This window comes from Caretta caretta, chromosome 18 (genome assembly GCF_965140235.1).
Source record: "Caretta caretta isolate rCarCar2 chromosome 18, rCarCar1.hap1, whole genome shotgun sequence".
Lineage (NCBI taxonomy): Eukaryota > Metazoa > Chordata > Testudines > Cheloniidae > Caretta > Caretta caretta.
In genome coordinates, this window is record NC_134223.1 from 23,206,801 (window position 1) to 23,233,317 (window position 26,517).

The window sequence follows — 26,517 nt, forward strand, 5'->3', positions numbered from 1 at the left end:
TTGTGAATTTTTTAAAGCCAAATCCACTGAATTTTTTCCATGGGATGTGTTATGAAGGAGTGTTTTTTAAAAAAAAAAATCTTGAAACAGAAGAAGGAAAAATACACATCAAACCAGCTTCTTTGTTGTGTGCCTGGAGTCATGGTAATACAGTGCAGTGTTGTTTGCTTTGACCTTATCTAGATGACTGAGCTTTGAGTAAATACAGTAGCTTATCACTTAAGTGGTTATTAGGAGAATCTATGTAGCTTAATAAGTGATTTTGAAGGCAGTGGCTCCGGCTTTGTGATGCTGATTTAGGAAATCAAGTCATTTGGTTTCAGTAACGTATCCGGTAAAGTGCGTGCATCTCTGAGAGATTTCTGTGTAGTGGAAGCCAAAGGAAATGGTCATGTAACATTTTATTTATTTATTGCTTCACTCAACCCTCCCTAGTGCTTTGGGTGCAGGAACAATGTTCAACATAAGGAACCCTCTCAAGTACACATAACCAAAACCCTCTCTTCACCCCAATCTCCACCTGCCAGCCCTATCCAGACCCTGCATGGAGAAGCAGGTCTTGCAACTGATGGTTAACAAATGTGGACATTGGAAAGCCAATGAAGGCAGGAATTGAGCTCTGGCACCAAGGATCCTCACCTCACCAATGCTGAAATCCTGACCCAACTGAAGTCAATAGGATTTTACCATTGACTTCAGTGGGGCCAGGATGTCTCCCAAGGACACCCTTCTTCTAGCTCCCTCCTGATTCACCCTGGGGGCCTGTGACACGAGGCTTAACTAAGCAAGCCTTTAGATGGGTCCTGGGGGCCATTGTGAATTTAAATGGCATGTTTTGGCCAGCTTATAGATTCCTGAGCAATGGAATTTAGAACTGGAAATGACAACTGACCCAGAGCCCCAGTGGCTGGGTATTAGTGAGGAGAGCTTGGTGACGTTTGCATAGGGTTTTTACTTTGCTCTGTTAGTTGTAACAGAATGATACCATGCCTGCCCTGGCCTAGTTTCAAATTCCCATTTACTGTCAGGACTGACTGGAATTCTTTTAAGAATCGGTCGTTCTCTATACTTTGGGTGAATCCAGCTCTTATGAAGATGAGGCATGAATAACTTTTCTGTGAGTCAGTCAGTGCAGAGCACTTTGCACCAGCAGGTCGCTTTCGCATCACCCCCATTTTACAGAGGGGGAAACTGAGACACAGACAGGGGAAGTGACTTGCCCAAGGTTACCCAGCAGGCCAGTGGTAGAACCAGAAATAGAGCCCACGTCTCCTGAATCCCAGTCCAATGCTCTATCCACTCTGCCACACTGCCTCCCTAGTTGCCATCTCATGTTGATTGTTTCTACTTGAAATAATCTGAGAATTCTGTGCCACAGGTTCTCAAAGTGTAAAGCAGCTAGGGGTGTAAAAATCTAGATTATTAATGCTTTAAACTTGTGTAAATGTTTATGAAGTACTGTTCTAAAGTGTGGGTGTAATTTGGTCTGGTATTCTGTTTTACCAGCAAGAGCTATTCAGGGCATTGATTTTAGTAAATACCAACACAACACAGCATATAATGTACTGTAGATACCAGGCCAGTCCCTGGAGCAGGCTTACCTTTCTTCTAACCTTAGGTTACTGTCTGAACAGTGATTTCCTTCAGTAACGCTGTATCTCCTTTTTCTCCCTAGTGCCTATATGGTTGTTATGTCCATTCGTCCATCATCCCCACTTTCCACAGAAGGTGCTACTGGCTTCTTCAGGTAAGGTGACATGAGATTTCTGTTTTACTGTGGTTTGTTCTATAGAGATTTTGTATGACTCTGGCTTTCATTGCCTCTGGAAAGTGATCTATAACTTTCTCTGCTTTTTCTCTGAAAGTGATGTGGATGTCTTAAAATAATAAGTATCTATTGAGAGCTGTGAGATGATTTTTTTCTCTCGATAACTGTTCAGCAACATAAAAATGATAACAGTTTAAACATCCCCTACACAGAGAGACAGCTAATGAGATTTCTTAGTGTTTCCTGAAATGAGGAGATGATTTGGACATGAAGTTATTCACAGGCAGTGAGGAGCAAAGAACGCTGACTGCAACATGGATATGGGATGTCACAGGAGCGAAAGAAACCCTATGTTGATGATTAGATTTTTGTTTGAAAATCTTTCAGTGCAGAGTATGTGGCAAAACATAGTCAAGGAAAGTGGGGTTCAACCTTTGTCCTAGAACTCCTGTACAGTTTTCAAATATTTCTTCTTACTGGTGTATGCTTAGTAAAGCCCCTTGGAAGTTTCAAACTGAATTCTCATCACATTCCTACAATGTGCAGATATTACTTTGCTGTTAGAGGGTTTTTTAGAACAGTTGGTCTGTGCATGCTGGTTATTTATGGTAGGCTTGCACATGAGTGCTGGTGATAGTCAAGGATTGCTGGCCTTTTTATCCTGGTTAGTTATTGTTGGGTTGTTCAGAAGTGCGAGATGGCACTAATTAATTTTCTTCTTTTTTGTGTGGTGTGTTGTGTCTTTCAGCAAGTCAGAATAAAGTTAGAGAGGCATGATGCACAGTCATTGCTTGGCATATCCAATCTGAATCACTGCAAACTGCATTGAACTGGGATTTGGTATTCACAAGTTATTAGCCCAGCTGCAGAATTTTTCATTATTGTTGTTATGATGTATAAACACATGCCTTTTAGCAGCTCATTTGATCAGGGCGTGGAAGAAGATCTCAAGCAGCCTTGTAGCAGATTCTCTTCCCTCTCATCCAGTTTTCCCTCCCACAGTTTGCACAAAATCTCTGTACTTTTATAATGGTTTCATTCAGACCTTTGAACTTTATTTTGCCCCTTTAAATTCGCTGACTATGAATGATAAGTCAATCGAGTGTGGTAACAGCATCTGATGGAAAATAGCATTGCTGCCCAAGCCAGCATTCCACCTGTGTCAGGCTGCAACCTAGTGTGCCCCGGCTAGACCCATGCTACAGGGAAGAGCTACTGAACACTAGTGTGGTTACGGTGCATCAGCTCAATGACAGATAACACACAGTGCAGCATTTCCTATAACTCACAAGGTTTTTGCCTCCTGTAGCTGGAAAGAACGTCAAAGAAGCCAGTGTTACTGTTGCTTAGCTGAAAGGATAGTACTTCTGCTTTGAGATCCACAGACCGTTTGTTCATGTCCTTTCAGGGACAGATACTCGCTCACACAGTGCCCTTTAAATATATGTCCGGTGGATACAGTAGGATACAGCTGGCACTTGGAAGGAAGGGGAGAAGCCTTCTGTAGGTACGGCTAAAGGAGCCATTTAAAGGTCACTGTTCAGTGCACTGGTCTGAACAAATCGCAAACTAAACTTAGTAAGAGTCCAGTGTGCCTTAGGCAGCAGACAGCTGTTTGTTTTATTATTTAACTTCCTCTCTCTGCTGGTGTCTGCGTGATGGATGATGTGACACAAGAATCCGATTGAAATTCTAAATTCAGTCAGAACTCTCTGCACAGCACCAGTGTTGGCATTCACTTCCCCCAGCTGCGCTTCCTTCTGTGGCATTCTTCTTTTCTTGGGTTACTTAGGTGCTCCCTCCCAGCAAAGAAGGGGCATAGTGGCAAGAGAAGCAGCCAGATCTGTCCCTGACGGCTCTCACCAGGGATGCTCTGGGGGTCTGGTGTGGTGGTTCAGTACCTTGGGTTTCTTCTCAGCCCTTTAACTTATTCATCTCCTCTTCTTTATCTGCTCCTTTGTTGTTGTTCCCGTTTGCCATTCACTGTCTCTTCCCCTTCCCCTAACTCTTAGAAACACAGGGAAATCTGCTGAAAGAAATTGCTATAAAGAGTGAGCTAGATAAATGTACAAGAATAAACCTGTAGCTTGAATGTAACAAATGTAAAAAGGACCATTTTCTATTAATGTCTCTGTGTAGAGGCTTACCTCCCGTAGTCCCATGTAGTGCTCGTGAGCGAAGATATTACAGAGTTTCCTCTGTGTTCAGAGGTGCATAGTTGTCAGCCATGCTGTTACTGGTTCTGCATATACCCTGAACCACAGACAGTTCCTGGAATAATTAGCCTCCTCCATGCAGTCATTGACTCTTCCCCATTAGCACTCACCCTTCCCTCCTTCCAAATCAAATTGCCTGCTCTCCCCAAAGCCTGACAAGTCCAGAGCTCTTCTCTGTCCCATTGCTCGAAAGGGTTTTTATTTTCCCTGTCTGTCTACACCAGTCCTGTGAACCCAACTCCAGTGCTTCGAGGTATCTGGAGCCTTACCAGCTCACCTCCCATTTCTATTTCATAGCAACTGAAAAATCATGGGGAGGAGTCCTTGTCTTCCAGGAGAAATGCACAGATTAGGATCCTGAATACATCCTTTATCCCGTGCCTTGTAGGAAATGATTCAGAATCCCAAGTGCAAAACTCCTCCAGTCCAAGATTTATCTGTGACCTTTGCAGGTGGAAGGTACTAGCTAACGCAAGGTGCTGTAGCATCATAATGTCACATCCAATGCGTAGGGGCTGGGCTCCTCCCTGCACATTGTTTGTCTTTTTGAAATAATCATAGCTTCCTAATTAAGGAAGTTAGGGCATGGCGAGTTTGACTGGATCGTGGCCTTATCTCTCTCAAGCCCCACTGGAGCCCTGCAGGATTATTCCATGTCCAATACACTATTCCGTAGTTTTTCCCATCCAGTTTCAAATGTCTGAAGCCATGAAGCATCCATCCTTTTCTTTGAAAGACTATTTTACACTATGTAAATCTCACATTTCTCACTGTCAGCAAATTTCCATTCAGCCCCATTCTACTAGCCTAAACAATTCCTGTTCCCTCTCTGTGTTTGCATCTTTCAGACCCTTGTGCACAGTGTCTATGTCCCCCTTAATCGCAGTTTGGCCAACCTATACTAGTTCATGTTTCGCTCCTTTCCTCATAAGTCCATTCCTCCAGCCCCTTAATCATTGTTCCCATCTTTTTCTGTATTTCTAATACTTCTGTCTGCATATTTCTAGTGCTGAGTTACCGAGCACTGCAGAGAGTTTGTTCTAGGTGCAGTCTTACCACCACCACATAGAGAAGGGACTCTCACCTTCCCAGTCACCCAGGAAGCCATTGTGTATGCTACCCAGAATCACTTTTGTCATTTTGCTGCCCTGTCATTAGCAAACTCATATCCAATTAGCTGTATACTAATACCACGGGTCTCTTTCAGCTTCCCTGGGTACTGAGTTTCTCTCTCCCATTTAATAGGTGTGTGTGCTGACTTTTAGACAATCCTTCTTCAATCTGATAATTGATTGGAATTGAAACAAGTGAACTGGAAGTACATTTCTTATTATCCTATTTATAAAATGTGATGCAGTACATTTTGTTGTGACTGTTGCATGCTTTTATTCATAAACAAGGGCACATTGTGCCTTCATTGTATAAGGAATAGGAGTTTGTGATTCATTAAAGCGTCTTCCAACTGTAAATGGGCATCCTTCAATCATGCTCTCAAGGTTGTGCAACTCTGTAAAAGAAAGGAGTTAGCCAAGAATGGATGACCCTCATTCGAATAGCTACACAGCGCTTCTGTTCAGCTCCAGGATGAATACTGGGATAGGCAAGATCAGAAAGAGAGAGATGTTATGATGCCAAGAGAAACTTTGAGTTGAGCCCTTCTTATCACTATTTCAAAGTTATGACAAGGAAGTCGTTTTGGGGTTGCAATGTAAATGACTCCATAGCACTCCTAACACCTCATTCATCGTTTCGGATTTTAACCAATAGGCAACGATGTTTTCAGATTTGGAGGCCAAAAGTTAGGGATCTAAATCCTGAATAACTGGCCTGATTTTCAGAGAGACCAAACACCTGACTTCCGTTGCAGGTCAGCAGCCCTGAAAATCAGGCCCCAGAATAAGGTGTTCAAACCTGGAATTAGTTGCCTGTCTTGAGGTTGCTGACAATGTTGGCGTCCTCCTCTGACAGTTATTACATTTCCATACTGATAGAAACCAACAGTTCATAACTGTGCAGCCATCATCCTTTCTCTGTAGGTGCTGGGCTTCTCTCAATCTACAAACAGAATCATTGTCCCTGGAGCAGTCGGTTTAACTGGGAAATTCGATAAATAGCAAACATGACTATCCCTTGCTCTTCAAGTTTAAACAAAGGAACTTATCTATCTGTGTTAACTTTGATTGTAAGGATACTGCCAAAAGTTCCCCAATTTTTCATTTCTGTTGGGAAGTTTCTTCTCCAGTTCTGCTTATTCTTCAGAAGTGACTGATGCTGTTTTCCATTAAGCCATGTGCCTGCACGCAAATAGTAAATCTCGTAGTGAAAGAAAACTTACTTAAGCTAAGTATCTTTTTAACCTTCATCGCATGCTTTGAAATAAACGGACATAGGTGATGAGGAATTGATGGCTTAACAGGACTGCGAATAGGATACAAAGCTTTTCATTTCTAGTTCACAGGTTTAAATATGGTACAGGATGGTAGAGATAAGTCAAATACAAAACAGTAGGCAACAAACATATGGTCTAAAGGAATATAAGAACTGCCATACTGGTCAGACCAATGGTCCATCTAGCCAAGTATCCTGTCTGTGACAGTGGCCAGTACCAGAGGTTCAGAGGATGGGGGAACTGTCCAGAGCAGGACAGCTGGAGTGACCCACCCCATCTTTCCCTCCCAGCTTCTGGCAGTCACAGGTTTAGGGTCACTCCAAGAATGGGGTTGCACCCCCAACTATCTTGGCTTATAGCCATTTGATGGACTGATCCTCCATGAATGTATCTAATTCTTTTTTGAATCCAGTTATACTTTTGTCCTTCATAACATCCCACGGCAATTGTGGTTAATTGTGCATTGAGTGAAAAAGTACTTCCGCTTGCTTGTTTTAAACCTACTGTCTATTAATTTCATCAGGAGACCGCTGGTTTTTGTATTGTGACAAAGAGAAAATAACATTTTTCTATTCACTTTTTCTACACAATTCATGATTTTATAGACCTCTATCATATTGCCTCTGTTGTCTCTTCTAAACTGAACAGCCCCATAACATTTTTAGTCTCTCCTCATATGGAAGCCCTTCCATACCTTGGTCATCTTTGTTGTCCTTCTCTGAACTTTTCCCAGTTCTGCTGTATCCTTTTTGAGATGGGGTTATCACACACTGTCTACAAGGTGTGGGTACATCATGGATTTATATAATAGCATTATGATATTTTCTGTTGATTTTCTATCCTTTTCCTAATGGTTCCTAACATCTGCCCACTGAGATGAAGTTTTCAGAGAACTGTCCATGGTGACTCCAAGATCTCTTTCTTGGAATATGGAGGACTTGCTTCCTGACAGTGAAACTTCCCAAATTTCCCAAGAGAAACAAATTCTGCAATAAGACTAAAGTAGAAAATTACAGGCCCACTAGCTTGACATCTCCAATATACAAAATAATGGTAGCTATTTTGAGGAACAGGTTAAGTGGGTAAATGTACTAATTTAATAAAGGACAATCTGTATGGATTAGACTGAAAAGACCCTGAGTCTTCATCTTCTGAAGGAATCACAGACAGCTCTGATAATAGCAATGCATGAGATGAGATGTCATTTATTTACATTCCCAGATAGTTTTGAATGAAGTTTTAAACAAGGCCTTTGCCCCAGCTGTGGGTTGTTTTCAGATTTGGCTTCAACCTCAGAACTTGAAAACAGTGAAGACTGCTGAAAGCATGGTTAAAAATGTTTTTAAACAAACTGTTTCAGTGAAAAGCCCAGGAATATTTCCTGGAACTGGAGTTAGTACAGCAACTTTTCACCTCTGGAGTTCTGAGTCCAGGTTCTCACAAATTCTGGGTTCACACCCACAAAGGACATTATTTTGGAAGAGAGGTCTAATCTGTATCGCTCATAAAAAAAATGCAACAGCATTATAAAACCACCTCAGCACACTGCAGATGTCTCCAGGATCACCCCCTAATCCAGTAAGGATTGGAAACCAAACAAGATTTAGAACCCACTCAGACTTGCTTTTCTCAATAATAAAAATGTGGGCACACATTCTAAGTTCTTTGTCACCTTTCACAGGTGTATATTTGTGCTGGTTTTGCCAGGGCTGTGATGTTTTCATTACAGTTTTTGTTGCTATTAGTCAATACAATGACAGAAACAGGCTAGTGATCAATAAGGGCATGAGCATCAGTGAAGCATAGGCCTCATTCCAGCTTCTTGAGAAACCTTCTGTTTGTAAGGGACCTCGTGGCTGCGAGTGGGCTGACTCAGAGGCAGGATCTGAATAGTTTACACTGGTCCCAATTGACAGTTCCCTCCATTCACAATTACGCTCATTAAAAAGACCAAGTTCTACAAAATTCTTTCCTAGATCTGCTCAGGAGAATCTTTTCACATAAATAACTTGCTTTCATTATGTAATATAAATTGCTTCTTCCTGTTCATAAGCAGGCTGGGGCTTCATACTGCTGCCCCCAAAGGCAGAATCGACTGAAAGAGGCATTTGTGGCAATAACATATAATAAAATAAGATAAGATTAATCTGTTTGCAAGTCTCTCAGAGGAAAGGAATTGATGCTAGACACAATTTTCTTTGTTTGTGGGGTTGGTACTCAATTCCCCTAACACCCTTTCATTCTGCAAAGGATGATAGCTACTCAGAGCCATCCAGGCTGATGGTGGATGGAGCTAACATGCTGGAATTCTGCATGCCAAGTGGGGATCTGATAATGACAGCGATGCTACTGGGAGGATATTTTGGGACCTGCTCTATTCTGGCATTTTATAGCTTAATGCTGAGCAGGTTAATGGGCCAGCTAGTCCTCTGACCCATGGGCTTGCTGAGTCTAGGAGGGGAAAGAACTGCAGTTTATTGGCCAAGACATCTGGCTGTTAGTGGAAGGCACCACTGCCTTAACCATTGGTCAGAAATATTTTAGTGTGCTGCATACAATTTAGAAACTGAATTACACTTTCACCAGAGAGGGTACAGAAGTCTTGGCAGTCCCAGGGCAGTAGCTACTCATTCACCAACTCTTCTGTTGGCTCAGGTCAATAGAAAGCATGCTCATCACCATGGTCTGATTGCAGGGCATATATGTTACTTATGAGCAATGGTGCATTCTTCAAGAAACATTATTTCTCTCATAAAATACATACACATAATGTTCACATCTTTTCCCACCCATTCCACTTCCACACTCATTAACTATATACCATGTATACCCCCAAGGACTGCATACAGCACCACACTTCGAGCATTTTATTTTTTTCTTCTTTCACATTTTAATAGTATTTAATGCAATGGTGGGCAACCTGCGGCCTGCAGGCCACATGCAGCCTGTCAGGGTAATCCGCTGGCAAACTGCAAGACACTTAGTTTACACTGACTGTCCGCAGGCACGGCCGCCCACAGCTACAAACGGTCTTTTGCCCTTTCTTCTTGGAATTCCCAGCATAAAGACCTAGGTTTGAATGGGTCATGGAGGCTGAAGGCACTCTTATGCATATGCATTTTACTGCCATCTTCAGTTATGTGCTTATATCCTGTATCTCTATTAAGATACTGTTTATTATATGTACAGCAACCCAGGTTGTCTTTTGGAGACCTTTCTCATGCACAGAGCTGACATACATGTGCAGTGCAGCCAATCTTCTCTCCAAAGAATGGTAAAAATAATTTTAAACTACAAAGTGCAATTTTCAAAGACTCTTATCTGGACCAAATTCTGGCCAGGTTTGCAGGTAAAATTTTTCCTTCACAAAAAGGGATGTTTCCATACAAAATTTTATGTTCTGACTTCCAGCTATTCCAGCACAGGTGCTGTTTGTAAAAGTTGCTTGAATTGTTTATAATGGGAAAAGCCTTGACTTTCTTTTACTCTCCTGCTGCTAGAAATGGCTGAACCACGCTTGTTCAAACTTACAAAATAATTCTCCCTTAGACAGAAACAAAGTCTAGAAAATTTCTTCTCTAAAGATATACATTTCAGAACTGTATAATCAGCTGACAATAGGAGATTGTGATGGACACAGTTACTTAATCATAACTATGGCTGTTGCTAGTGCTTCAGTTATAATGGCCCAGATTTTCAAAACATCTCAGCTCCTACTGACAGACCTTGTTATTGTAGTAACTACTCATATTATGATCGTGACGAAAGGCCTAGTGACCCATTTGTGAAGTACAAACGCAGGAATGAGGCGATCCTTGTACTGAAGGGCACCTACGTAAGTGATCTGATTTTCAAAAGGGCTCAGCACTGGCAGTGATGTTGAGTGCAGAACACCTTTGAACATCTTGCCCCAGTTGTGGAAGCTGAACGACTTGAAAACCTGGTCCAATGTGTCTGCTTTGTATTTTCTGTTTAATTTTGATGTCAAAATCATTTTGGATAAGGGCTGTATCTTAGTCTCTGGGTTATACGGGGCTGAGCACAGGGATGGAGCTCATTAAAAGGTAAGGATATTGATGTGAAAAATCCAAAATGCTTATTCCATCAACACATTATCATATGGGACATGGTCCTGAAATACCCTCCTTTCCCCTTAGTCCCCCAAAATACTATTTATTAGTTAGATGTATTTTCAAGGATTTTTAATGTTAAACAATTGCTTTTCTGCGCTAGAGGAAAGTTGATCTAATTGCTGTAATGTTGTGTGGAAAGGCAGGGCTTTCTTCTCTATTTGCATTTGAGCTGGGAGCCTGACTTCAAACTGCTGCAGAGTATTAGACTGACGCTGTAACATCTTCGAGAAGTTAGAAATGGGTGTTAATTTACACAGGCAGCTTTAGTGTGTACCTGGAGGGCTAAGTGACAGCCAGCTCCTAACAAAGAGAGGGGTGATGTTCAATGAAATAACAGCCACAACAAACAAGGCACTTTTATCTTCCCGGATATTTTCTTCCAGGGCCAGCCAGCAGATTTATACTAGTAAATGTTTTCAACGTTTGCTGTTGCCAAAGAGAAATTGCCCCAGCCTAATTTTCAGAAAACATCACTGTTATAAAGTGGTGCTGGAGAGCTGTGATTGCAGGTCACCTATAACACACGCAACAGCTGCTGATTAGTGACAAGAAATAAATCTTCCTGTGTGGAATCTTCCATTATTCTCTGAAGGATTCCCGTGTTTTTCAGATGTTTTAAGCTTTCTTGATAATGCTGCATTTACATCCTTCATTTTTAAATAGGTTTTTGGAATTGTAAAACATACATTGTAGTTTCTCTGCCAAAGATATTTACCTTCCAGCCTCCATGCATTCCGATGACCTCTCACATTTTTTTGTTGGATGCAAATGAATGAACCAGGACAAAGCATTATTTTACAATATTTTTTCATGTTTTTTTTTTAAAACCTTTCCCATTCTAGTAGAATAAGCTCATGATTTGTACAAGAAACAGATAAAGCATTAAGGCTGATTGTGTTAATTCCCTTTAGTAATTGTGCTGGCTGTGGATGAATCTTTAATAGCACCTTAAAGAGATGCCACTGCAAAGCCCTTTAGACCTTTAATTTGTCATATCATTAGTTATGAACTAGTTGGGAATGTCCTCCAGTGTCCAAGTATCTAACTTAAACCTCTACAAGAAAATAAAACAGAATATTAAACTGAAACAGCTACTAATATTTGAAGTCCCAAATCAAGCCAATCTCTTGTCCTTTTAACTTCCCACACGTTGGCTGTGAACAGATGACACCTAGAAACACTTCAAAAAACTGTGTACATTTTCTTCACACCGTGGATTACACTGATGCACAAACAAGCAAAGTACACCAAAAGCAGCCACATTGGTCCCTGGTGTACTGCAAACAAAGGAGAGCTGTCTCTGCTGTGCTGCCCTGACCCATTTCACCACATCCAGATAACACATAACATGCCCAGTGGTCCAAAAACAATCTCAGAACCAAACTACCTATAACTGATTTTTTTAAACAGAAAAAGCAATTTAAAAAAATCTGGAGGCTATTGGAGATGAGCATTTCATTGTTACTTTAATTACTTTAGGGTAGTTGACATATCTCTAGTGTTCATCTTTCTTCATGGTATCCAGTGAGGGAGCCTGCCCCCGGAAAAAGCAGATATTCTGCAGTTCTTGCAAATTCTCAGCAAACAAATACAATTTCAGCCTAGATTGCTTTGAGACATTTTCTGTGTGCCCCTATGAAAGTTGCACTACACCTAATTTAGACTTGGAAAGGAAAGCTATCCGAATGCTGAAAAAGCTGATACTGCATGACAAGACTGACTGCCTTTAGAGGACTCCTCAAGGCTCACAGGCACTGAAGTTTCAAACCAGGTGCCACACAGAGTAGGAGAAATCTTTTTGTTGTTGGGTTTTTTTTGGCAGTACCTATTAGTTTCATAAAAGAAACAGCAATTCAGCTGTTTGCAGTTAGTCAAATAAAGAAGCAGCATTGCTTAATTCTTTTCTTGGGTATGAATGATGTCAGGTCCTCCTCAGGCTCATGAAAAGGTTTCAACAGTTCGCTACTATAACTGAATTCATTGGCTTGTTTGACAGTAAAGGGGTTGTGTAAGAACACAACTGCTGTGTATGTTTATGCTGTGTATGTGTATGATTTTCAAAATGACACCAGATTTTCTGTCAATGGAAAACAAGTCTGTTTATATTCACTATGACTAATGCAGCAGGAAATTTAGATTCTTGGCCACAGTCAATTTTTAAACATTGGCCATAGTTCAATAACAAATTATAGAATTCCCTTCTGTCTCCTGGTCATTAGCACCCCAGGGATTTAAAATGCTGTTAGCTGCCGGGCTCCTATGGCTGGCTGCTGTTTGCAAAGATTATTGGAAACTCTCACCATCCTTTCCTGTTAATGCTGATGTATCTCCTGCCTTCTCCCACTCTCACATGGCAAATCTACAGTCTGAGCTTGTTGGATACTCTGAGTTGTTTGTTTTCTATCCTGACTTCAACAAATTAGTTTTTCCAATTAAATGAGATTTTCCTGATTTACTTTAATTTGCTTATGTTACAATGTTGTAAATGGGGGAAGTGGCATCACAGTGTGGGTAAGATCCCCATTTCTCAGGGTCAACAGAGCCTGTCACATGAAGTCTGTCCTAAAGGGTCATCCTAAAAGATCTTGTGAACTTCGTTATTGGTTAAATATTATCTCTTTCTAGAAAGAGAGAGAGAGAGAGTTCAAATTGGTGCCTTTCCTGTAACTGTTGGCCTCAAAATATACACGTTAGCTTCATTTAAGACATTGTATTTGCTTTTCTTTATTATTTGTCCCTCAAAATACCTTCCTCCTTTGCCTCAATTAGAGGATAAGATGACAACTACAATCTTGACAAACAGAGGTCAGTGACCCATCATAGGGCAGAATACAGCTGACTTGACAAAAATATCCAGCAATAGAGTTGGAGAAAATACTGCAAAAAATAAAATGAATTGTAAACATTCATTCAAATGAAACCTGCACATTTGCTCAGAGAATATTCATTATTTTATTCATTTTCTGTTAACACTTGTAGGAGTGAGTTTTTGTTGGCAAACTTCTTTGTGGAGGGAGACAGTGTCGTGAGTACCTGTAAGGATGGGTATTCCTCCTGGAAGTGTTTACATAGCAATCTTGACCAGTCACACAGCACAGACAGTGAATTAGTCATAACCAATATTTGAAGGCAACGTGCAGGCAGATGTCTCTTCCCATCAACTGTTCACTGAATAATTTCAAATGATGTGCCAATTTGTAAATGTCAAAATTTGTTCATAGGTAATTCACAAAGGGGGGGAGGGCAGACTAATTCATTGAATTATGTGTTAGCTGGCCATAGTGTGCCTAGCCCTGCCCAGCAGATAGGAGAAGCCCCAACAGTGGATGGATTTAGGAGCAGTTGTCGGACAGTATCTAACCATGGGATGCAGTGAGCTGTCCAGTGTGAAAGAACTTGTCATGCTCAGTGTTGGGAGGGAGTGGGGCCCATGCTCTGGGTCACAAGGGTGTTTTCTGCAGGGGAGTTGCACAATTCCAGAGTGCATTGCCAAAGAAATCTGTGGCTGGAGGAAGTCAAAGGAGTTTTGCCGTTGGCCCTGCAGATTTGTACAGTATTTTTTAGGAAATCCGTACAGTTCACGTGCTCCCATTTTGGTACAATTTGTGTGGATCGCGCGTGCCAGCATTGACATGGTATCGTTTTGTCATGCCAGCTAGTGGATTAGAGAACATAATGTAACGTGTGTGACAGACACTGGGGCCACCACAGGAGGTTCTGAAAAGTGAATGAGAAAACACAGGCTCAGCACCAATCTAGGAACTCGATAATATAGTATCTAAAACCATCTCTGACGGACCTCGGCTCTTTGGCTGTTCACCAGGTGAGTTTTAAAGGGCCACAGGATTTACTGCAGCACCTACCATAATGGAGTACGCTTAAGTGAAATGCTAGGGCTGTATTGCACATCCGTAGCACCATACAAATGCTGCTATTCTGAGCAAGCATCGTGTATCCTATAAGAAGCAAGGGAAAGATCCTGAAGGAGAGATTCTAATCATCTGATCATCTACTAACAATATTAAAACAAAACTTCATTCAGTTGCGCATGTTTTAACCATCTGTATCTCTCAGCCCATCTCTAAGCAGTATTTAAAATCAGAGACGCTAAAATTGTTTTTTGCAATATATCTTCCTTTAAACTTTTTTCTGGATTTTCTTGTGATACTTGAATATGTATCTGTTATTATTAATGCCCACATTGTGCTACGTGTTTCCCAAACATAAAAGAAAGCATGGTCCCTTCCTGGAAGAGCTGCACATCTGAATGCTGTCGGCAAAAAAGAATCAAGGCTTGTAAATCCAGGTCAAATGTTTTCTCGTGCACAGTCTGTGGCTGTCCTCAGAAATATTTCTTGTTTCTGCTGTCACCTTTGCATCAGACATCCCTTCACATTCTGGGGCATGAGGCAAAATAGCTCTTTCCTTGGAAAAAGAGTCCTGACAAATAAGCAGCTCCTCATTATCTCAGAGCTTTTGCCTTGCTGTGTAAACAGCAGGTTCTACCATTCTGTCCTAAGTAACAAAGACCATTTAGAATTTTTGTTTTATATAAATTGGGAATATTAAAGCCTCATAAAAAATCTTGAGACTTTTTGCACAGTAACAGTTTTCATGTTTCATTGGGGTAAAATAGAAATGACTGGGCAATAAAGCATTAAAGAATGTGCACTGTATGTGGGCACTTTAAGTATGTCCTATATTATTGAAACAGTGACATATTCATCTAGGCACTCAGCGTAATGAACCTTCGCAGTTTTTTGTTATAGGGATAAAAACTGTTGGCATTATACTAACACGTTTTCCCAAACTGTGAGTTTTAACCCTATCATCAAATTATGAGTGTATTGTAGGATAACAAAGGAGGACACCAAGACTCTAACCGGAGGCAGTGTGGTCTGGAGGTTTGAGCACACAATTGGGACTCAGGAGGCCTGGTTTCTATGACCGATGCAGTGGATTTGTTGTGTGATCTTTCGTGAATTATATGAAGAATCTGAGACTTGACTTTCCCCATCTGTGAAGCGGTGGTGATAACTTCACTCACTTTGAGTGAAGCATTTTGAGATCTGTTGTTGTTTATATTACCAATAGCGTACGGGGAGACTTTGGCAAACCAGTAAAGTGCCTGAAACCACTATGGCTCATTGCTAAAAGCAGCCAAGTCAGCAGGCTGTAAATTGGCCATTCAGCAGTCTCAGTTTAACCAAGGCAGGAGGGAAGGGGAGGTTTTGAGTGCCACAGAGAGGGCAGCTTGACCCTGCATCCTTCCTGATAAGAATTGTGTTGAAGTTGCTGATACATGCATTTTAGAAGAGCAGGATGTGCCCCAGGAATGTCTATTGGGGCCTCAAGGCTGCAAACTCTGGAAAAACCCACACCTGGTTAATCAATAATCAGAAGGAACCTCTTGCTTGATCATTGAAACTGCTTGCTTAACAAGTTTGCTTTAAGGGACATGTCATTCTATGACTAATGTATAAATAAGGGGGAAAAGTTGGAGGCGGTGGGACTCTTCAGGACTGGACTATCCCTTTGAACGCATCTTGTGTTCCCCACCGGCAGAAGGGCTGCCGCTGTGCCACTCGGGAACCACACTCAGCTTTGGTAATTATCAAGGGTTGGGGGTGTTTTACTAACCTGTTGCGGACGCGTGTATAAGTGCTTGAGACTAAGTAAAGTTTAGCTTTCAGTGAAAGCACTCTTGTGTTGTCCTGTTTGTGCCAGCCATCTATCGGTTGGATGGCTGTGTCTTCTCTGATTTATTTCCTGACACCACCTCACACAGAGTAAAAGTAACCAAGAGCTTTGGGTTGAAAGAACCCCGGATAACAGTAGCATCCAAAGACCCCATCGTTCCGGGGTTATTCAAACACACACCGAGGAACATTCCCTGCTCCTAAAAGTTCACAATCTAAGAAAACCTACAGGTGAAAATATAAGTGCAAAGTATTGTTATTATTGATTGCAATGCGTTATTGGAGGCTTCGGGTCTGAGTACTGAAACCACAAATTGACTAGGAATGGAAAGAAACTTCCCTTATGGGGAGGTTACTGCATAGCTGCCCATTATGAAGTTTTTCACATATTATTTTGAAGCATCTAGAACTAGCAGTTGTCACAGACAAGATACTGGGTTAGGTGGTCCCCTGGACTGATGCAGTATGGCATTTCCTGTGCTCCTAAAATGCTGTGAAAAGTGAAATCAGAGCCTAAGTGTTGTCTTGTTTGTAATTTTTGGAATTTCTAAGGACTCTGAGTTCCTGGTTCTTGAGCATGCTGTTTAGACTGGCTAGTTCTGACTCCGCTTCTGGCTTTTCATTTTACAACTGTTTTACAACTGTTCATTTTACCAAGTTGTATAGGAAGTTAGGTGAATTTTCCTGAGATCACATCGCCTTTGTCTCCTCAGAATTAGGACATAATATTTAGTACTTACCTTGTGCAGCAGTTCTTTATATCCTTGAAATTCTGAACACACGCTAACTATTATAGGCCCAGCCTGGCTCCAACTTTTGCAGTGGCCACTATACTTCATTGCCCCCATAAAGAGAATATGGTAAATAGCAAACAGTGCAACATCAGTTGACCACACTGCAGTTCACAAGATATTATGGAAACTATAATTTTTGCTGGGGAGAACTACACTGATTGGAAATGCTTATAGATGGATATTTATAGTAAAGGCCCGTCAAGAGGCCTGATTGAATATCTTTAGGGTAACATTTGTAATGTAAAGATACTGTTGACTTGACCACAGGACTATGCATTTTGAGAGTTTTACTAGAAGCATTCCTGGATATGGAACTAGCTTACAGTGCTGAAGGACTTGTCTTTGACATTGGACAAGCTATGACTAGTCTCTTGAGTACTTTCAGCACCAGCTCTGGCCATCTTTGATGTCAGTGGAAATCTATCCACAGTCCTATACCTCTTTGCCATGTTTCACAGTTCTCAACTATACAAAAGCAAGAAAGAATAGCATGTAAAAAGATCTGTCTTCTATAAGTATGACCTTATCATATGTGATGAACAGTTTTATTCTGTGAAAGTTGTAGATACCCCTAATGAGCTTCCTTATGTTCATTTGTACTAAATTACCTGTAAAAAAGAAATCAAGAATCACTTCTACTTCTCATGTAGTCCCTTTAAAGACACACAGTGCTTAAGCCACTGCCATGTTCTAGTTTTCTTTTAACCACACATTTAGCGACTCTTGAATAACAGGACTGAAATATAAAAAATATTCACACAATTTATGGAGCTCTGCAAAAAATTTGCAGTCTCATTAAGATTTCAGGGTCCTAGCCAAGACTTTTCAGCACAGTATATATTCCTGCCTTCTGCACTTCTACCTTTGATTTCAGTTGATTTTGGTGAGTGAGGTGTTGTAATCACATTGTTTCGTTTTTGTCTCTGCAGTAGTCATATTAGGCCAAGTTGTTATGTTCTCTTTGGGAATCAGATTAGTATGTAAGAGTCTTTGCAGTAGCTTTTCTAGAACAGTGGAAACTGCTTGTAACCAGGACTTCCTATTAGCATAAATGCCCCAAAAGTTAATTTAAACAGCCCTCAGATATCGTTTTCCTGATATTAATTCACTTTTGTGCTCTATTGTACTTAAGTGTTCTTTGCCGATCCCTTTGGCTCTCCGTAGGCCAGAAGCCTAGCCAGTTGTCATTTGCTTCAAAACAGAGTTGTGTTTGACATAAAACCTAGTATGCAATATGACTGTCCACATTCTCATGTTCCAGTTGTCAAGAAAATGCTGCCTTGTTTTTTTATCTTCCACCTCAGTCTGAATGGGAAAATTGCCTTTGTGGTTTTCATCTTTCCTCTTTATTCAGGATCAGCTATGAAATTTGCCATTTGTTTACTCTGGCCAATCCTTGAAATCTGCAGTCATCTGTCATAATTTACAGGACCTGACTGTTAAACCTGAAGAAAAAGGGAAAGGACAAATGAAGCAGAGTGAGATGTAGTTCCTCAGAGATGGAAATTATTAATTCGTCTTATTATCCAGAATTTGTCAGTCTGCTAATCCTTCACTATGCAAAGTGCTTTATGCCTCCAATGCTCTGTTCCGTCAGCTTTGCTAAACAATTGCTTTGAATACAAAAACTAAGCAAAACAGTTTGGTTACCATCTTCTTTATTTGTCACACCAAACAATTCTGTTCTCCCTTGAGCATGTCAGCTTTGAAAAGGCAGAGAGAAACGAAAATCTCCTTACTTTACATTCTAGATTGTTTATCATTTGGGGCTTTTATCCAGTTATGCATGTTGTGTAATCTTCTGTTGACACTGCACCCCTAATAAAATAATCTTCTTTAAAGCAAAGGGGGATATGATCTTTTTCAGAGCAAAAGACAAAAGTTTGCCTCAAGGAAACATTTACTTTTTTGCCTTTGAAGACAAAGTAAATGAGTCAGAACTTGAAAACAATGAAAAAATAAAACCAGCTTTTTAGATGGCTCCTCTTTAAAACGGACTGCTTGTGAAACACCAGTGCCCTACTGCTCCAGAACCTGGGCTCTGGAAATGGGTCCTGGGGAGCGCCGAGCTAGGTACATCCAATATTTGACATTGTCACTAGAACAAACTAAAAATGATGCAAAGATGGAAAATCAGAAAGTTGAAGGAAACAACAAGTGAAAGGGAAGCAAAGGAGCTAAGCAGACAATAGCACCCATGCTGAGAGATGTTCAGCACTACTCAGTGTTATCCATGGTGTCTCATGCTTGCTGTCCACTGCCCAGCTCTGTGCTGCGTCATTACCCAAGTTCCCCACTTCTTGTTTCCCAGACTGAGTGCTGCTTCCATCTCAAATCCTTCCCACACCCTGCTATTGCCGCCAGATTTTGTTCACTGTTCATTGACTCTCTGAGACGACTACAGGTGTTGACAATATTAACTTTTAGCCCAGCCAATCTCAGTTAGGTTCCCCACCTTTCTCTCTTGGAAGAAAGTGCTTAATTCCCTATTTTCCTAGACCAACCTGGATTTTAAAGTCCTAGAAATGAAATCTAAGACTCCTTCACAATATGCCGCTGAAACGCCTTTTGCAGTTGTCATTAACATCAAAAAAATGAAAAGCAACCAATTTCTCTTTGAGAGCATTCAGCTGCTGCAGGTCTGCTATTTGTCATCCTCTCTTTCAATCATTTTCTGCGTTTCCCCGAGGCATGTCAGTGCAATCGCATCTCTGCCATGAAAGAGAGGAGGAAGGAGGCCTACTGTCGCTGCCAACACTCATGATAGGCATTGAAAGTCACACACTGCGACAGCTGCTCTTGTTCTCTCTGACGCTCTCTCCTGTTTACCTCCTTTTAAACACTCTCCTTTATTTTGCAGCTGTATGGCATGAATGCAGAGAGAGCTGCTGAGCCTCTGTGATGAACCCTAACCTTGACAGGCTTTACTTGACCTCTTAGATTCTGAATCTTACCAACGTTCATTGAAGCTGGAAACATTTGTAGTTTATGTAGGAAATGTGTTTCTCTCTCAAGTATTCAAATCAAGCTGTTGGTGCTCTTCCTACTGGTGAAGGTCCCTGCCTAACGGTGACCCTTTAATTCATGCTGACTGCCTTGGTTAAGGGCAGGTGCTGTGGTGAGAAGTCCTACAGGAATCTTGGATAGATATGTAGATGGAGAGATGCTCCACAGATAACAGCAGGCATCTTATGAACACAGGAGTGGCTTTCCAGTGTCTAAAAGGGCGGGCTTGGGGATTTCTCAGTCAAATCAAATTTCCTATTCCATGGGTCCATGTCCAATAACCTCATAGTAATCTGTTGTTTTGATCTTTTCACGTGGTGAGCCATGTAAATCAGAAGAGATGAGAGTGAGCAATAAAGGATGATACAGCAGTGAGCATCAGGTTTGAGCCCTTAATGCTCTATGGGCCACACTTTCTAACCTGAGGTAAAATCTTTGTAAGGAAAGTGCAGTATTGCTTTTGGGGGCTAGCTGGACTCCGATTGAAACAGCTTTGTAGCTTAACTCTCTTTATTTAAATTAAGATTTTTTACAAATTATTTTTTGTCAAATATCTGCATTCTCTGATGCAGTGATTCCCCCAGGGAATGAATGAATTTACTCCCCAGTGGTTTACCTGTTTGAGAATGTTTAGATTCTTACAACTTTGTCATCTCCACCCATTTGACTAAAACTGAATTCCATCTGGTCATCTCTGGACAAGATATTTACCTGACAATAAGCTCCTTCCTTAAACTTGTCTGTCTTATTCTGATGCTATTCTGTAAAACATATTCCAAAATCACCTTGCTTAGTTTTACAAAGGTAAATCCCCTTGATGTATTTAGACTAAGAAATAACCTCACCTGAATATCATACTGCTCCATACTGTCAGTATTCATGGAGATCTAGCAATCACTGTGTTGTTGGGTAGCTACTCAGTAGTTATTTATTTTCACCCAAGCATTCTCGCCTGGAAACAGGGAAGCTTCATATGTCCCTCCCACCGAGCTTACCCAACTACCTCTTCCTTGGGCATAAACTCATTCACCAATTCTAAATTCCCTTAAATTGTCTTAACTCTCAATATCTTTTTAATCTGAGTGATGATTCCATGACCCTTCCTAAAGGCTGACCTCCATAATCTTGACTTCTGGCCCTCTGACTCATTCAGAGAGCTTCCTGACTGGTCCCCAGCTGGAATTTCACAATGCAATCCTGTGTGTCATGAGCAATTTATGTCATCTTCAGATCCTTAGACTTCTTTACAGTCTGTTGTTTTTCCGTAGAACTTCCTCACAGCAACAAACTGGGCTGTTTAAATTGGAACTGCAGCTCAGGCTGGGACGTACCCTGCTCCTTTTATAAGTCCAGATCTCTTCACAACACAAGATGAGTTTTGACACCTGCAGGATGAGTTAAATGGAGACTGCAGTGAAATGCAGCAATAACCCTCTGCTGATGTTCCAGTGAAGGGAAGACAGCAATGATTTCGTTGCCTAGAAGACTGGAAACATTTTAGCAGGAATGTGCATTATCTTTTCTAATGTTTTTATAAATAATTTATTAATATACTAGCTGCATTTCTCTGAGAATTTGGATAGGAAAGCTAAATGTATAGAGGGCAGCCTGTATTCTGAGAGAGAAGTGCCAATGGCTCCATGATTAAAAAACAATTTCCAAACATTTTGAACATATAAACTTTATTTTAGCTGAGATTTCTGCTATTTTTGCATCACCCCCACCTTTTAAAAAGAAAATCAAGGATTCATTCCCTAGATATATGAGAAGACTGACAATGCAGGCAAACTAAAATGAAATCAAAGTACTTAGGTGTTGCTTAAATAATCTGTTGTCATTTCTAGAAGAAGAGATGCATTTCCCAAACTGTTTTAGAATGTGTGCTGGTTTCTAATCAAGAGTAATTATTATAGGGGCAACATAAAAAAGTCCAAAACATGGACGATTCCTGCAAAATTGGAAAACAGATTTTATGCTTTTGGCTCTTTGTGGAAACGATGTACCATTTGCACTTTACATCTGACTTGGGAGATTGAAAGCAGCATATCTGCCACTTTATAGTTGCTGTAATACTGCCATGTGCTTTTGGCTCTGCTAATGTAACAAAGGATAGCAGCACATGACAGAACCGACAAAACGTTACCAGGCAGCCGCTTGTTTAAAATTCTGGCAGGGCTGATGTGACACTGGCCTTATGCAAACAGACGACTATTTGTCTATTTCCAGTAACTTATACCATTAGCACCTGCACTGACTAAAACATATTTTTCCTCAATAGCTATGAAGGGACAGGAAACAGGATTAGTTCAGCAATGGCAGGGCACCCTGCTGAGACGTGGTGTCTGCATGGGGCAGATTACAATTGTAAAGACTGTATCCAGGATTGGAAGTGGAGTTTGGGACCTGATTGCTCACATGCACCTTCCACCTGCTTGTTTAGTGGGGTCTCATGTGCTGGGCTTGTGTATGTTTTCAGATTCTGCTCTGCTTTCTGGATCTGTGATGCTATCACACAGTTTTTCTCACTGCAGGAACCAAATTGTACGAAAACACACAGCTCTGCTGGAAATGGAATCAAACTAAAGACTCCAAGGCCTTTATTACTAGCCTCTGTTTATGGAGGATTAGGCTTTTGGTGACATTTAAATTGAATCCTAATGCTATTTTGAAATATATAATACACAAAATTTATTTCACCTCAAGTTTGAGCTAATGGTTTATTAAAGACTTAAGAATGTGATGATTTTGCTGTTCTCAGCTGCACACTGGCTGGGAGATTACTGTAGCAAACTTTAGATCTATGGATTTCTGAACATATTGTACTATACACTTAAACTCCACCTTCTTTGGAAAGAAATAATCTGGGATTGGGGTGTAGAGTTTGTAGCGAGTTAATGAAACAGCTTCCAACCTTTATGTCTCCAGGGCCTTTATGCCCCTCAGTGCCCCTGTTGCAATGAAAGTAGGTGTTTACAAGCTAAAATTATATATTCATGTGAATGTTTGTAAAATATTTTGTGTTATCACACCTGACTAATGCTGTACATACCCTTTCTTCTCTCTGACCTGCAGGGTAATTATGAGGAGAGTGGACTGTTGATACTGAGTTTTTGGCACTCTGTAGTTTGGTTCAGTGACAAATAAGGCCCTATGATCCCTGAAAGAGGTCATGTGATTACCAAACAGAGGGCAAAGCCAACTGTGCTATAATAAAGAAAACTGATAACTCATAGGGAATAAAGGAACTGTCAGAGGCACTTTGCTGAGAAATGTACTAGATTGAGTGAGAAAAGAAATTTCCTTCACCTCCTCACAGGCGATTATGCTGACGTGTTTAGTTCAGTTAGAGTCGATAAATCAGCTTCTTCGCCAGATGCTCTGATTGTTGCTGTTCTCTTTGAATCCCGTCACTGGCTTCAGGTTCAAGCTTCTCATCTTTGTCGTGAGGGCTCTACACAGCTCCACTGCTATCTTCATCTCTGTTCTCATTGCCTCCTGCTCCCCTGTCACTCTTTCTTCTTCTCCTAAGCCGCTTTCCTAACTGCCCTGTCTCTCACTGCCGTTTAAATGTAAGGGAGAATCTCCCAATTAGCCACTAGATTCTTCATCTTTGTCTTCTTCAAAATGCTTTAGATTGCCAGAGAAGCATAAAAGGACCTTGCTAAAGGGGAATCAGACCCCCCCAAAAAAACATTTTTTACAGAGATTTGTCTAGGTGTCAGACAGCTGTAGTATCCTCCTCCTTCTGTCAGCTTCACTTCTTTTTCCTGATGCCCCATGTGCTTGGATCATCTCCTTCTTCCTATACACAAGTCAACCATATTATTTTCATTCAAATCCCAATTAAAAAATACTCTTCTCATACAAAATCTTTCAGCAGTCATCCTTCCTGGACGTGGGCACTACTTTGGTCTTGCACCGTCACCCCGTACAATATAGTAGTCCCCTTACACCATAGCTTTCAGACTGATTGCTTTGTGTATTTTTATTGATGTTTGGATACCAGGGGACCTACCCATTTGGTTCCCCAACATCACTTCACGGAGGGAAGGCTTCCCGCCAGATGGCTGCCATGACGCTTGGTGTTAAAAATATTTGACTAGACTAGAAGCCTCTTACTTGCCATTTGCTTTGTTTTAGTATCAGATGGTGGGAAGGACACCAGGTCTTCTGGCTCTTGCAGAACCTGTTCATTTGTTCTCTCATGTAATTCGTAAACAAATTGCCCTATTCACCTCTGACTGCTTCCTATATGTAAACTGGAACATTACTTGAATGTAATATTGATTTGATATTCCACATATTTCATGAGTAACATGAGCTTGTTAAATGTTGAATTGCTGTATCTGCTAGATGAGAATTGACAGCTTGCACTTGGAGTAGGCAGGTCAAGAACTTTTGGAGTTTGTACCTATAGGCAGAAAGAAATGGATCTGTTTATTTAAAAAAGTAACAAAGTACACCTGCATCAGGAGTCTTGTACTAGCTTTTCATGTGTTGAACATTTCTGTAAACACTTATTTGCAACCTTTTGGCTAAACTTGACTGTGCAACATCAGTGTGAAATATGAATCGTCCTCTGCCTGGAGAATTCAGGCCTCCCCTTGATAAAGGGTGAATTCAAAATGCGAAAAGGTCATAAAAATGGAGAATTGGTTTTATTTCAGTGCAGCCTGGTTATTATGATTCTGTGATTCTTTTCTTTTTTTGAAATTTTAATTATTTGACAGCGACACCTAGTGTGTTCAAACAGGTACCTCTTGTTAATTGATATCTCCTGTGATGTGAAAAGTATGATTATTTTAAACTGAAATCCCAAGCTTTTTCTAGCCTCTGCCACTGCACCCCAACCACAGTGAGAGCTTCCCTTTTGGTGAGCACCAGATGGAAATTATTTGAAGTGGATACATCAAATTCTGCCTTTTTTCCTTACTGTTGCCAAATTCATTTCAAGAAAACACAGAACTGAACTGAGACATATGGTTGTGCTTGTCACTGGCACTAAGTGTTTGTTAATGAATTCATCCAATGGAGTGAGAAGATGAAGGAAGGTTCTGCCAGTCTGACATTAGTGCAGAGTTCATTAGCCAGCGCTTTCCATCTGCAGTGGGCATCAGGAAAAAATTAATAGATTCATAAAATATAATGCCGGAAGGGACCATCGTGATCATCTTGTCTGACTTCCTGCATAACAAAGACCATAGGACCTCTGCGAATTAATTCCTCTTTGAAGTAGAGTAGATCTTTTTGAAAAACATCCAATATTGATTTAAAAATTTCCAGTGATGGAAAATCCACCACAACCCTTAGTAAATTGTTCCAATGGTTAATTACTCTCACTGTTAAAAAAAAAATTGTGCTTTATTTCAAGTCTGAATCTGACTCGCTTCAACTTCAAGCTGTTGGATCTTCATCTGCTAAATTAGAGAGCCCTCTGTTACCAATTACATGAGGAACAGACAGGCTGTAATCAAGTCATCCCTTAATCTTCTCTTTGACAAGCTAAATAGATTTAGCTCCTTGAGTCTTTCACTGTAAAGTATGTTTTCCAATTCTTTAATCATATATATGGTTCTTCTCTGAATCCTCTCCAGTTTTTCAACATCCTTCTTGAATTGTGGACACCAGAACTAAACACAGTATTCCAGCACTGGTTGCACCAGTGCCAAATACAGAGGTAATATAACCTCTCTTCTCGTACTCAGAATTCCCCAGTTATTCATCAACAGATCACATTAGCCTTATTGGCTACAGCATCACAATGGGATCTGATGTTCCTCTGATTATCCACCAAGACCGCCATGTCTTTTTCAGAGTCACTGCTTTCCAGGAGAGATTCCCCCATCCTGTAAATATGACCTGCACTCTTGGCTCTTTGATGAATGACTTTATATTTAGCTGTATAGAAACACATATCGTATGCTTGTGCCCTGCTTACAAAGTGATTCAGATCACTTTGAATCAGTGGCCTGTCCTCTTCATTATTTACCACTCCTTCAGTCATCGTGCCATCTGCAGATTTTATTAGTGATGCTTTTATGTTTTCTTCCAGGTCATTGATAAAAGTATTAAAAAGCTTAGGACCAAGAACTGACTAGAAATGCACCTGCTCAATGATGATTCCCCATTTACAATTACATTTTGAGACCTATCAGTAGCCAGCTTTTAATCCAATTAATGTGTGCCACGTTGAATTTGTATCATTATAGTTTCTTAATCAAAATATCATGGTGTACCAAGTAAAATGCCTTACAGAATTCTAAGTATATTATATCAATGCTGTTACCTTTAACTTGTGATCTCTTCAGAAAAAGATGTTAGTATAACAAGGTCTGTTGTCCATAAACATGTTGATTAGCATTAATTATATTGCTCTCCTTTAATTCTTTATTAATCAAGTCCCATATTAGCGCCACCCCCCGCCCCAGGATTGATGCCAGGCTAACTGGAGTAAAATTACCTAGCTCATCCTCTTTAGCCTTTTTAACTATTGTCACAAGATCAGCTTTCTT

The 26,517-nt window shown here is 40.7% G+C and overlaps 1 protein-coding gene across 17 annotated transcripts in view; it reads left to right on the forward strand.

The window, feature by feature from the left end:
- Window positions 1–26,517, forward strand: part of CAMTA1 (calmodulin binding transcription activator 1) — a 939,042-nt gene that overhangs the window by 546,028 nt on the left and 366,497 nt on the right. For all 17 annotated transcript variants that reach the window (XM_075121021.1, XM_075121016.1, XM_075121014.1 and 14 more), the window contains exon 5: window positions 1,676–1,747. In XM_075121021.1, coding sequence (XP_074977122.1) covers window positions 1,676–1,747 — 72 coding nt within the window. The remainder of the gene's footprint in view (window positions 1–1,675; window positions 1,748–26,517) is intronic.